Source organism: Dicentrarchus labrax, unplaced genomic scaffold, assembly GCF_905237075.1.
Source record: "Dicentrarchus labrax unplaced genomic scaffold, dlabrax2021, whole genome shotgun sequence".
Taxonomy (NCBI): domain Eukaryota; kingdom Metazoa; phylum Chordata; class Actinopteri; family Moronidae; genus Dicentrarchus; species Dicentrarchus labrax.
Window position 1 is genome coordinate 16,911,186 of NW_026136722.1, and position 14,486 is coordinate 16,925,671.

The 14,486-nt window shown below is 44.0% G+C and overlaps 1 protein-coding gene across 1 annotated transcript; it reads right to left on the reverse strand.

The window, feature by feature from the left end:
- Nucleotides 1-267: 267 nt before the first annotated feature.
- cdk12 (cyclin-dependent kinase 12) lies at nucleotides 268-13,524 on the reverse strand. Its single transcript, XM_051387778.1, is given in 15 exon segments — nucleotides 268-2,015; nucleotides 3,739-4,161; nucleotides 4,270-4,493; nucleotides 4,663-4,794; nucleotides 4,885-5,001; nucleotides 5,124-5,201; nucleotides 6,259-6,360; nucleotides 6,652-6,708; nucleotides 7,617-7,806; nucleotides 8,339-8,509; nucleotides 8,624-8,763; nucleotides 8,855-9,034; nucleotides 9,813-10,401; nucleotides 10,404-10,498; nucleotides 11,510-13,524. Coding segments are annotated over 15 exon segments (4,098 nt in total). The 5' UTR covers nucleotides 12,691-13,524; the 3' UTR covers nucleotides 268-1,596.
- Nucleotides 13,525-14,486: the final 962 nt, after the last annotated feature.

The window sequence follows — 14,486 nt, forward strand, 5'->3', positions numbered from 1 at the left end:
GATCAATAACTTTCCTTGCTTGACATGTTTCTTGTATCTTTATTCTCTACAGAAAAAAAAATGAGCCAACACGAGTTTCCCTATTATAAGAGTAATAAGAAATACAACAAACCTGGTGTGTAACCCCTACTGCAGTTCTTAACTTCAATCAGGCTTTGATGAGGCCTGGTCTGTGAAGACTTCCTCTAGTTTGAGCTGTAGCATGAGTGAATGCCTACCATCTAGTGGCCACTTCAGAGAAACATTCAGAAACGCCAGGAGAGACAATTCAAGTGGTCGCATAACTTCCTTTAATAAACTGAACCAAGAAAACACATATTACAAAATATTTTTTTCTTTTTACAGACACATGAAACCATTTTCTCCTCCCTTTCCTCTTCCAAAGCAAAAAATGGAAACAGAACCATGGACCATTATTTTTTTTTAAGCGTGTATCAGTTTCTTTATTTAGAAAATAACTGCACCAAAAAAGAAAAAGCTTTTGTTGCACAAGTTGGCAGGGAGGCGACGACATATTAGACGAGGCTTTGAGAGCCCACCAGGAAAAGCCAGGAAAGTCGGATTCGTGTGTGTGTGTGTGTGTGTGTGTGTGTATGTGTGTGTATATACGTTTCTAGCTTTATACTTCAACTAGCAGAATAGCGTGTGTATTATGGAGCAGTCGATCATAATGTAGTGGTTTAATCCATATTCGAGACAGGAAAGTGAGCACTACAGGCTTAGGCTTGTTTACGACACAGAGGTTTGTTAAAGGAAGGAAAATCTTCATGTGGCCAATAGCACATTGCAGTTCAGTTGATGACAGACAGAATATAATATGGAACAGCCTTTGAGTAAAATAAAAAAAGAATACAGTTCTGCAGATGCACACTGCTGTAGGTGCCATCCAAAGCAGAAACTTACCCCACACTTCCCCACTAGGCTGAGATCATTCAGGGGTCGCTGGGGTCACAAAGGAGGCACAATGCTGAAAACAGGGGAGCTAGCCAGCATGTAAGGTTTAATTGGAAACTTGTGGTCCTCCAGTGTTCCTATCAGTGCACTCATTGCCTCAAATATACCCACACACAGTATTTTAGCTTCAGCTAATCTTCCACTTTGTCACAGACTTCATTCTCCGAAACACTGATAACTTTGTTAGAAGTGGGCACTGCAGTGGACATGACAATCATTTGTTTTGGGGAAAAAAAGATCACAGCTGCTTTCTAAGTTGAGTGTCACTTGCATGGCACTCAATTTGGAAGCTTAACTTCATTCCAGTCAGGACTTTCAGTGGACAGGAAAGAGCAAGGGATTGTGGGTGGTGATTCCCTAATTGGATTGTTAAAGGTCAGACCAACCCCAGGTCCAAACACTCCCTCCAATACAACATGACAGCTTGTTCAGTGGGCAGTGATGTTGACCTGAAAAGGCTATTAATCTCTTTCTTTCAGACATTCATTTCCAAAATCTTTGATTCAACTTTAGCTACCTGCTCATGGTCCAGTGAGTCATAATCTGTATGTACCTCTGCATTCTTCCTCTGCCTTTCCCTTCGGGCCAGGGAGCTGGAGCCATCCCAAGATACCTAGGTCTGTCTCACCGGGGGATTCAGGGTCAGCGGGCAGCTCCATGGGAAAAGCGGAGGTCCTGGTCCTTAGGGAACTGTGCTGCAGTTGTAGGAGCAGCAGTCACCAGTCCTGCTGGAGCCTCAGCTGCAGCTGAAGGTTTAGGTGGAGAGTCTGCACCCCAGGGTGGAGGAGGCTGTCCCCGTGCTGGAGCATCCACAGCAGGAGAAGAGGGGTTCTTGCTGCACTGAAGGGCCCCAGCTTCGGAGTCCTGCTGTGAGATGAGCTGGAGCAAGGCGGCTGCCACAGCAGGGCTGATGTCCTGGTTGGGTTGGGTGTCTGACCCGGACTGCTGGGCATTTCCGAGGATGGCTGATGGAGGTGGCCCCGGTGGAGAGGGTGGACGCTGTTCACCAGATGGAGGCACCTGGTTGGCCCCAAGCTGTTTCCTTTTTGATGTGGCACCATCTGAAGGGTCCAAACCAGACATAGGACAAAACGTTAGTCATATAGACCTAGTTTGCATATAAGGTTTAACTTAAAACAGGTGGACTGTCTATACAACAACCCTTAATATTGTCATATTCTATATTTCATTTGCTTTTACAGAAAGTAAAAATTTATTTTTGCCAAATGGGCCTGATGTGTACACACTGCTGACAATCCTACCTTCACCACAAGAGGGAGGCAGAGCAAACTAAGTGTATCTTACCTTCAACTACATTTATAGGTACCGTTATAGGGACATGCATAACACATCTAGCAGTGTTGTTGCAATAAAGTTAACTTGTTAACCTAAGTCAAACCTTAAAACAAAGATATGCCTAGCCTATCAACAGTCTACAATCGTGCACCTTTTTAAGTATAGTAAATCTAAATGTTGAAAATGGAAAGAATGCTTTGTTTTATTTTAACGTGACTGGTCATCACCATTAAACAATGTTCATTTAAGACATTTAAACATTTAATTTTTTCACTGTTTCGGTGCAATACTTTACCAACTAATATAATCGTATTAATGTACACAAAAAAGATGCAGCTATATTTGTTTTTCCTCCAAACAACCACTATAAACAAAAGGAAAAATGCGGGAACTAGGTGAGAAAACATTAGGAAGGTCATGTACAGCTGGATGAACAGAAAGGGTGACTTATGCAGGAGAATTTAAAGCATTCTAAAGGTGAGGATACCATGAGTAAACCAGGTTAGTCTATTTGTTTTCCAGTCTACAGCAGTGCAAGGTAAACCAAGGCTATATGGGTTTCAGTGGCCTTGACAGAAGAAATAACCAGAAGAAAACAGGACTATTACCATTCCAGTGTCAGCAGCATAGTCAACAGTTTTATTCAACTTGCTAATCACATTTTTGAACTAATAACTGAGTCAAAGTGAACAGTTAAAAAAAAGGAAAGAAAATGTGTGACAAACCAAAATTAAAAAACACATGCAGGTGAGGTCTAAAGATTCAAAACATTTATTTTCACTTGATAATTTATTAGACTTTCTTCATAAAAAGGCTGACATTACAGACTGTTTAAAGCAACATTGCTTCCTGTGAAGAATCCATGACACCTGCTTTATGATGAAAATGAAGTGAGGAAGAAAAACACGTGTGGAGATGGGACAGATATAGAAACAAAGACTGTGAGAAAGAAACAAGGAAGAGGGAGAAACGTGGAAGGGAACAATACAGTGTGAACCTTTGTTTTCACTAAAATGAATAATACTACACTTCCTTCTGGTTTATTGAATACACCAGTGAGAGATGTCCACGTGCAACAAACCTTTGCCTGGTTACCAGGGTCACATGACGACAAACGCTCGACAGACATTTTGCAAGGTTTTTCTTTTGTATTTTTCAATATGCAATATATGCATTTTACCACATGGCCCACCATGTGGTAAAAGGGGACGATGGTAAGCGTGTGTTTAAGGAATGTCAGGGATAAAGAAAGGGGTCGTGGATGCATGATAAATGTAATAGTCCAATTCATTTGGTTAATTGATCATTTTGTTAAATTTTATCAGGTAGTCTAAAGTAATTAATTTGATAAGAGTATATAGGAATTTTGAGTACCAAAACTCTGCGTGTTCTTTGCCCTGCTCTCCTCATTCTAGCAGTCCCCAGTGATTTTCACCTGAACCTAGTTCCCCCTTTTTTCCGCCCTCTAGAGACTAAACCCAGACTTGCCCTTGCGATCAGTAGTAGAGGTGGACGAATCGCGTGTAAGTGCCTCCTCTGATTGGACGCCATTGCTCTCATCGCCTTGCTCATCGGTTTGTGGCTTGATGATGTGGCCCAAAATGAGAGCCAGGAGGTTGGTTTGCTCTTCCTGGCTGAGTGGTGGGTCTCGGGATGTCGGCGAGAGTTCCTGGGGTTCAGGAGGCGGCTCTGGGGGCTGGGACCTGGCAGCAGACTGGGCCTGGTCCTCTGGAGCCCCCTGGTGGTCAGAGGCCTCACTGAGGGCAGACAACGACTGGCTGAGAGTCTCTGGGTTGGAGAGGTTGAGGAGTTGGGCCACCTGGGGCAGGCTGAGGTCTGTCTGGCCTTGTAGGAGGTTCAGCAGCACCGCCATCTCGGCCTGGTTCAACTGTTCTGCAGCAGCTCCCAGGCCTGAACACACACAGTCACACAGAATATTGAAACATTTAAACAAAAACTATCTTAGGTCTTATATGTGTGTATGGTTCGGCTAAGGAGCTTGTCACAGACAGCTGTTACCTGACAACTCACGCTCTAAGTTGGCTGTGGAAGGCGGTTTTCCTGGTGGAGGTGGTGGGGCCCCAGCCGGGCTAGTTTGCGGCCTGCTGTTCTCTCCGCTAGAGGTCCCAGTCACATCCTTACGGGGCACTTTTGATGCAGGCACATCTTCGGGCAACCCACTCTGACGTGCACGCCGTCTCTTCTTACTCCACAGCTCGTGGCAGTCCTGGTGGTGAGGAAGACTGGAGAAGCAGCGGGTAGACATAATTATATAAGAACCATGAATTACACATCTCTAATCAATCAAACAGAACAGAATTTTTCCACTATCTCCCACAATTAAAAAAAATTATAAATCTAACATATATCGGATACTATAAAGGTGCAAGTGGAGGGCATGCAACTACTGACTCTGGCGGTGGCATCTTGCTGGGCTCAATGTCACACAGGAAGTCGCTGTTGAGAGCTTGCTCCGATGTGCAGCGCCGTGCAGGGTCGAGGGTCAGCATTCGGTCCAGCAAGTCCAGAGCAGTAGAAGGTAAACTGTGTAGAAGAGGAGAGATTTTTCAACTGTAGAAAGAGACGAAGGGTTGATCACAGCTACTTCTGGGGCAGTTCGGAATGGCTACATACAAGGCAAACTCCTCCCGAAGTCGCCGTCTGTACTGCTTCTTCGGTTTCATGGTGTTGAAGAGGGGAAGTTTAATGACGTCAGGCCAGACTGCAGGACAGGGACTCCCGCACAGACGGCTAAAGGAAATTAAAGAGGAAGGAAAAGAAGGGCTCAGTGATAAAGAAATAGAAAAGTGTGGTGAACGTTGTAGCAGAAATTATTACTTAATGTGTTGTGTGTTCAGGAAAGGCCAGCCTACCTGATGAGCTCAAGCTGTAGAAGCTCCTGGTTAGCCTGGAAGATGGGCTTCTTGGTAAAGAGCTCTCCCAAAATACACCTAAGTCATGACAGAGAACGGGTAGAGCTAGTGAGAAGATAGACACTCCCACTTACCAAGCTTAAACTGAGTTGAAAACAGTGTCAAAAGCCATTTTTAAATAGAGATCCTGCAATAATGGCATAAAGAAGTTATTACAGTGGCTTTGCTTTTTACACTGAACCAAACAACACCAGCATAATGCTGCCCCATTGTGTAATCTTAGATAGCATGCCGGCAATCCAGAAGCAAAACAGAATCTGTCAGATCTGACAGAACTGTGACTGTGACCAATAAAAGCTACTATTTTTGAATGGGATACATACATTTCCAATGGGTAAACAGACAGAAGGAAAAGATTTTCCCCTATTCTGACATAAGTAATCATAGATAAATAAGAAAATGAAGAGGATATGAATGTAAAAGAGGAGTGTAGAAGAGCATGGATCGTCCAAAGTTCAGAAGCAATGTTTAATTTGAAGTTAAGTCATTTTGCAGCCGACCAGACAGGTTAAAAAACTCAAGTATCTCATGCTGAGCTGAATTTGCCTCTTGGTGTTTTAGGATTAAAGTGTAACAGACTCAATGAGCTGCAAACATCCAGTCTCCTCATCGTGTTAGAAACACATTTGCTTACATGGCACAAAAAAGACACTCTCATTACATCTGTTTATTCATTCGAGTTATTCTCCCTTTCAATAAAAAAAATGTCACCAAGCATATCAACCATGGTATCTACCTTTCTAGAGTCTACCATTGTGGGAGGTGAGCTTTCACCTACTAAGAGGTTACTGAGTGGGAAAAATGTATGAACAGAAAATTCAGCTTTGATGGACTTAAGTGATAGAGAGATCAGATTTAATGGATATTTTCCAAAAACAGGATAGTGTTAAAGCAGCTAGTCCCATCTGAATGAAAGGTTGCTTTACCCAACATAACATGAATCTACAGCTGCATAGGTTCATTAAACCTACACTGCATGAGATAAATTATAGAATGGAGGTGTACATATGTAAAAGAGAGAATAAAGTTAATTGTGAATGAACAGATAAATGTCAACTTTGAGTGTCATACTCACCCACAGCTCCATACATCAATGGCTGGAGAGTATCTCTCCTCTCCCAGTAGGAGTTCAGGGGGGCGGTACCATAGTGTGATTACTTTATTAGTGTAGGGCCGACTGGGGACAAGGAAAGAGAGAAGGCGGTGAGAATCAGTATATGTTCATAGAACATCTATGGCTTCACACGCCCAAACACAAACACTTTTAGATTCACTGACATCAATGTGACAGACACCACCATCTAGTGGTGAGTCACTATAAAGTAAAAGGAAAATCCAGGCTCATGGTAATGTTTAATTACTGCTTCAAATCACCATTAACACATTGAAATTACAGAAGCAAGCCAATGAGGTCCCCATATATTGCAGACATTTTAAGAGGAAAACATGTATATGACACTCGTCGTACCTTTCCTCTGAATTGTAAAGCCGGGCCAAACCAAAGTCAGCCAGTTTGATCTGACCTCTGTACGAAGAAAAACAGATAAAGAATCCAAGATTAGGAGCAATACTACCAAGTATGAGAAATCAATCAATCGGTCAATGACTACAAATGACTGCAGTATCTAAGCTTGAGATACAAAATATAACTCCAGATTGCATTTAAATAAGACAATAAGACAATATTATGAAACTTGCTATAAAATCAGTTGTTTCTTTTTTGTCAGATTCAGGTTAAATAGTGTTACATTACATGCATCATTTCACTAACATTGTATCTGAATGAAAAATGTTTACTGTACTTTGAAAAGGTAAAAGCCCAATCAATAAAGTGATTGGTCATGCTCAGCAAATGTCAGGACAGATGAGGTAACAAAAGTCCAAACTCCAAGTGTTTATTCACAGTCAGTTGTACAGTAGAGGCAGTTAGCGAGAGTAAACAACAATGTGGCTCTAAAAAATGCTCAATTCCACAGCGAAACTCACATTTTCAGTTAACTCTTATTAGCATCTTCGCTATAGCAACTTGCCTTGCTACGTTTTTGCTTGCATCCTGTAGTGTTTGTAGATTACGTGCAGAATTGTACAAAGCAACCATCTGTAAGAAGTTGCTGTACCCCTTCAATGCAGTTATTTGAAGCGCCCAATTAAATTAGTAGCACAGTAATTAGCTTTGCTGCTGACGCACCTTGAAACACTTGCATTGTGATCATTAAAGTTAGCGTTCAACTGCTTTTGGTCTTGAGTTTACAGTATTCACAGACTACAGCTGCATTTAAACCATCTGCCGTGATGGTCACAGTTGCTGATGTGGATAATGTTGCAATACAGCCGGTATTGTTAATGTCAATTTAGCAAAATAATATAATCAATGAAGCAAACTAACAATGTACATAAAATGACACTATAGTGTTTCACTCTTTGTGTCCTTACCTGTTGTTGAGCAGTATGTTGGAGCATTTAATGTCTCTATGAAGGAAGTTGTTCTTATGGCAGTAGTCCAGACCCTCCATCAGCTGGCGCATGAAGCTGCGGACATGCTCATGGGAAAACTGGACCAGGCCTGACTCCAGCAGGCCCATTAGGTCGTGGTCCATGTACTCAAACACCAGGTAAAAAGCACCTAAAATCAGAGGGAAGATGTATTAAAAAATCATAAACCCATGAACCGCTTTACAAGGTTCAAGAAGCAGGCATGTGATGAGAAGCTTGCCATGTACTTTAAAGTAATTTAACCCAGCATCAAATTTGTTTCTTGGTACGTTAGAATACTCTACAGTGAGTACTGTACTGAAACTATGCAACTACAACTTAAAATTGCAAGTCATCATTAAGTCACACCGAGCAGAAATTCCTGCAGCACAGCTCCCTCTGGACTGAAACCTTTAAGAAGGGCTGCTTAAGTGGATCATCACTCAGCGATTTAATCTCCTGTCAAATAACCAAACCAACTTTGATTTTGGTTTACTTTTTGTGGTCTTAAGATTTTCTGTGAGAAGGGTTTAACTACTGCTTTAAACCTGAGTTATTAACATTACTTATATTATAAGTACAACTTGTAACAATATGTCTGAAAGTTTCACACAGACAGCAACAATTTCTGCTCCATATGCTTAGTATTCTTTTTTGTCATATCATTTCTAAACCTTTCTGACCTTTGTCCTTTTTAAAGTCAAGTGCATCCTGCTTGTCGGTGACAATCTCCTTCATGTTGACGACACTGCGGTGTTTGAGCTGCCGCAAGATCTTGATCTCTCTAATGGCTGTTATGGGGAAACCCTCCTTTTCATTGTCCAAACGCACTTTCTTCAGAGCCACTAGTTCACCTGGCAAATTAGAAACAGTATTTAGAGAACCAGTCAAAATGAGAATTCAGTCTCCGCTTGTTTTAATATAAAACACACATGACAGTGACTTAATTCCTGGTAATATTTCCTTACCTGTGTCTTTGTCCTTGGCCTTGTACACTTGGCCGTAGGTGCCTTCCCCTATGATGCCGATTATATCAAATTTATCTACACAGCGTTTGCCCCAGTCACTCTGGGTATGTTTGCGCTCACCATATCGCGGGCAGCAAATCCTGTAAATCATCAAAACAAAGAACAAATTAGAGTTTATGTGGCCTTAAAAAAAGGAAGATTGGAAGTAGGTGAGTAATAGAAGAAACTCACTTTGGTCTCTTCTTAAGGGCTGGCTGTGGTAGTGGTGGAGCCTGGCGGATCGGGGACTGTGGGGGTGAGGAGTCACCTCCGGGCAGGGTGGGCGGTAAAGGAAGGTCGATGAGTGATGGCCGGCTGCGAATTTCCTTCTCCCTTCTAGATGGCCTCTGAGGTGGGGTGGACTTCTTTGGACTGACAAAATACAAACAGAGTTTTAGAGAAAAGTGTAACTGAATAAAGATATATTAGGTATGTACTTAAATGTGCACTAAATTGTGTAAACCAGATCATTTTTACCTAGCTAACTGTCTAGGAAAGCCAATGCCATTCTCTGGGTAGAGCATTGTAGTAGTTCATTGGGTAGAGCAGAGAAGGCAGTGTGAGCCTTTGAGCTTAAATTAACAGGAGTTGCATGTGTGATCATCTATAATGAAAGTTATCAGGTGCCTCCCACTTTCTCTTTTTATAGTAATGTTGACCATAGGGGCTTACTATATAGGAGTGGATGCACTGACAACATTTACTCTCATTTGGAATCGTCTGTTGCACCATCTTAATGCTGATGTCAGAGCTAATTGAACCAAGTTTCAAACAGGGCAGGTCAGAATCGTTACAGAGCGTGTAATTGCAGTAAAGTGAATTGAATTTGTGTACCAGGGTAATAAACAGAAGCAGGCAGAGGGCCCCCAACTTAATCATGTGCTTTAATCATAGGGGATTTTGAGTGTGTCTGTTTTTTGGTATGACAATTATCATAATTAAGGTCTAAAGAAAGCAGAAATAATAACATTTAGTCATCACAAGTTACTTCATCTAGTGCTGTCTTGAAATGTCTAACTCTTACTTGACAAAAAGGATGGTGATACCAAAAGAAAATAAAAATATTACTTTAGTAGTGTATTAGAATGTATGTACCGTAAGAGCACAGCTGAAAGATTAAATGTGACTTTTACTGCTGAAGTGTCCTCACCTGTCCTGAGCATTTCCCAGCAGTGCAGGTGGTAAAGGCAGGGGAGGCAGAGTCGACGTCTTGTGGAGTGGGGTCTGGCGGACAGGGCTGCGTGTAGGGAGCGGAGCAGGCGATTTGGCCTGGGATGCGTTTGAGGATGTTGGAGGCTGAATACCTGTTTCTGCCTGAGGTGGTGGTGGTGGAACCTGGGTGGCTGGACCGGGTGGCACAGGGGGAGAAGGCTGAGGAGGAGGAGGTGCCGGAGAGGAGGTGGAAGAAGAAGGTAGAGGGGCAGTAACCTGATCTTCGCCAATGGTAACATCCTGGGGTAACAGCACAGGTGGTGGGGGCAGAGGTTCCGCGACTGCTGACGAGTCTCTTTCTGGCTGTGACGCCTCGCCTTTAGTGGACCGTGAGGAGGAGGGGCCTGCAGTTTTACGTGCTGGTGGAAGAGGGGAGGCACCACCACTGGCACGAGCAGCCGCCTCAGCAGCCTGGCGTTCTTTCTTCCTCCGAGTCAGCTCTGCTCCCAGGCTGGAGTTAAGCGGCAGGCGAGAGGAGGGAGGGGAGCGGCTAGCTGGTCGGCTGCTGTGGGAGCTGCCCCCGTTACACCAGAGGAAGTATGCCTCTTGCTACGGGAACGAGAGGAGGAGCGACGAGAAGATGAGTAGTGCAGAGGGGAGCGACTCCTGGAACGGCCAGAGCGTCTAAATAAAAAAAAAATTTAAAAGTTATTTTTAAAAGTCATGAACAATGCCATAAAGATTTTACATTCTATTGTCTCTTCCTGAAATCAGTAATAAGGATTCAACACGTTGCGTGCTTTTTTGAAAATGTTTTTAAAAAGGAACAGAGTGGGTAAGTAAGCAGACACAACCTCTTCCATCACTAAAGAAAATGTGGGTCTTTTGATATGGAACATAACAGAAGTTAACACATAAATAAGCCAACACTGAAACAACTGTTGATCTCAAAACTGGGGGGACAGATTGGATCCAAAGCTGATCGACTCTGAAGTGATAACAGCTGGTTACTTATCTGTCTTTCCTAGTTTACATTTCCTTTGACTCCATTCCAGTCAGAGATATACACCACTGTCTTCCTCAAAATAAATACAAGGAAAATTCTGAATAACCAGACAATTTAATTGATATTTAAGCACCGTTGAAGACATTTCCCGACTTTTCAAGTCTGTTTGTCAAAATAATAATCTGTCCACTGCATAGTAACATTTGAAGTCACACGGTGCAGCTCTAACCTTCTGGTAGCCAGAGCTCATGGTTTAATGACATTGTGCAAAGCAAAACAAAATGTCTGAAGGTAAACCGTGTCATCACTCCATCCTTTGGTTCTCACCCTCTGGCTTTTGTCTGAGGAAATTTCAAGATCTACACCCAGCCAGCTTTTTTCCAACCTTTTAACAATTAGTATTTTACTGAAGGAAGAAGGGCTCGGTGAGTTCAACTGACCGTTTGCCCGACTTTAAACTTACAATGTAGGTTGCTCAGTAACCTGAATCAAAAAACATCAGGATGCGCATTATGACTATGCAAAAAATACTACCAAAGATGACCTGATTTGGAAATTGATCTGCTGTTACAACCCTCATGACCTCTGATTTTCCAAACTGAGTGTGTGTGTGTGTGTGTGTGTGTGTGTGTAAACTATTTACCATATTCCCCATAAGATTTAAACGGCTCCCTACAGCACATACTCACCGAGACATGGGGCTGGTGCTGGAGGATCTTCGGTTGCCATAGGGGCTGATAGAGCGTCTCCTTGAGTACGGGCTGCTGTCCCTCTCGTAGCTTGAGGACCTGTGCCTGCTGCCATAGGGGCTGTCTGATCTCTGTCTGCTGCGGCGAGAAACATCCCCGTAGGGACTGGGGCTCTGCTGGGCCACCCTCCGCCTGGAGTAGCTGTCATCCCCTTGCTGCCCGTACCCACTGCCCTGTGGACTCTCGCTGCCGGCCCCTCTTCTGGGACTGGGCGAAAGAGCAGAGCTGGTGCCCTTCCTGCGTGGGCTACCCCTACTTGAAGACTTCCCCTTAGGGCTTGACTTGTGGCTCTTGGAGGACTTACGGTGGCTCCTGTCTTGTCTGCTCCTCTGGGAGGTGCTGCGGTTGCCCTCCCCTCTGCCTTCTCTCCGCTGCTGCCTGTCTTTGCGAGACTTCCCTGAGCGGCTGCTCTCCTTGCTTCGAGATGAGGATGTGGAGGACGTAGTGCTACCTACACTGGCTGCAGGCTGTACCTGGGAGGAAAGCATCAGCTCCCCGCGTTTAGACTCACCCTCTGGCTGGACCTGGCGTTTGGATGATGGGCCTGATGAGGCAGCCTTCTCCTTGCTCTTTCCAGAACTGCCTTTCTCGCGGTCTTTGCTGCTCTTTTTCTTGTACCCACGTTCCCCATTCCCAGAGTCTCTAACTTTGTTAGGGTCCTTGGACTTTTTCCGGGAGTGTCTGTGCCCCCTGTTCTCTCTACCGGCTGCTTCTCCGTCGATATCGTCCCTATCGTAGTCTGGTGAAGGCTCCAGCCGGTCCCCGCCCCCCCTCTCAGAAGGCCTGGAGGACGGTGGGTCCGAGAAAGTGTCCGAGTCGGAGCTGATATCATCGTACTCCACCAGAGGCTTCACCGCGTTGACACCAGGTGGCGCCGTATCACCGAGGGTAAAATATTCGGGTCCCGGTGCCGCCGAGGATTCCCGAATATGTTTGGTTGATTTATGCCGTTTGCGTTTAGAAGAGGAAGAGGACATTGAAGATTTTAACTGCACCTTGCCGTCTTTGCTCGCCTTGTCTCCCGCAGAGGTATGACTCGGGGCCTGGGTCTGGTGTGGCACAGCGCTGGTGCTCGATTCCGGCTTCCTCTTGGTCCCATGGTGTCGGTCCGACCCAGGCATCCCTCACGCCGGCGTCGGTGCCTCTCCTGCGACTGGGCCTCGGTGGTCCAGGCAATTCATTCACAGGAAAACAGTAGCTACTCCAAATGCCAAAAAAAAAAAAACGAAAAAATGTTACTAAGCAGAAAACAAGGCAAGAAAAAATACACAAAATAAACAGACCAGGCCGCTCACGTCCAGTCCTCCTCAACGCCAATTCATTCCATTGAGATCTCCGGCATTGTTCCGTCAATTCGTCAACTGCTCGGTTGTCCAGTGCTGTAAAGTGTTGTACTTTGAATTTTGTCAGTGAATGAAGAAAATCCCAAACAAACATCGGAGCATTGTGGTGTCGTCTCCGTCTCAATTTTAGCTAAGCACCGCTAGCTAATGCTCGGCGGCTAGCGAGCTGACTCGTTAAAAAAAAAAAAAAAAAAAAAGGAGAAAAAAAAAAGTCCCTTTAGTGAAAGGTGTCCTTGTCCGGTGCCAAGTTAAAGTAAAGGTGTTTTTATTCCACAGAATTACGGTCTTAGCATTCAGAAACAAGCAAACGCCTTCATTAAAAGACGCTCGTTTCTCGAACAAAATGAAAACTTGACCCGGTTGGTACTGTTTTACATGTTCCCTTTTAATGTAAGTTTTATCCCCTATAAATTCAATATTGAATAGAAATCATAGTATTTTCGTGTGCAGTAGATGTTCCAGTTTATTATCAATGGCTCTGGGAATCAACCAGGCCTATATTTAGGGCGATGCTAGTGGATTTAATATCATCCACAGCCCTATCTGAAGGAGACTACAAACGCCATTGTGGCTCCTGTGACTAGCGACTTCTGCGCACAGCGGAGTGAACCGGAAACCGCGACGCTGTCAATCTCACGCGTATCCTAGCAACGGCCAATCACGACAGAGAAGCCCGCCCACTGTACTCGTGGTAGCGCGCCAGCGACGGGAAATGTTCAGGGAGCTGCATCAGGGCAAAAAACAAAAACAAATGTTTTAACCAGTCAGGTATTACAGGATGAATAAACAATACACCGCACTGGGCGCTCGGGAAATGGGAGTATCAGGAGTGAGGTGAGTTATTGGGGGATTTTAAACCATGCAGGAGGCGATGGAGGCAAAGCTGGATTACTAACAGGCAAAGTGGGCAGCTGCCCCAGGGCCCTGAAAGCCCCAATATTTCTTTGTGTCATCTTGATAATTTGATTTAAAATGTGTTTTAGGAGTATTCCCCACTAAAAGCACAATATAAACTGACATTATTATGGCCTTTACTGTAGGTTCTGCTGTACTATCTAATGAGTCTTTAAAAGCCCCCTCCTCCCATCCCCCCTTTGTTAAAATCTATTTCTAAGACCTTCCTTACTCATTGTACTTTTATAGCAGGTTAATCCAACCAAGTATGGAGGCTACTCTTTGATATTCCACAAAGGAATGCATATTTATGTGATTAAAAAACATAATTAAATTGGTCTCAAATCTTGCATCAGTATAGCAAACGCTAGACTATTAAATTAAGAAAAAGGTGATCCAAAAGCTCCGCTCTTTGATCAGAATATTAACGCACACAAACACAAGACAGGAGGGCTACTTTTATCCAGTCTCCGCCGCACTCTCTAGATTTCTCTGAAGCCCACTTCCTCTTTAACAGGAGTCGTAGTGAAGTCTTTACGTCATAAAGTGAGCCGAGTATCGAGGTTAAAACAATAGTAACTTGAGTTCCCTCCACTGACGGTATATAATTAGGGTTCCCACACCTGTTCTTCTGGTACTGGAGGCCTTATATTACGACGACAAAAGCAAAGTATGGCTTC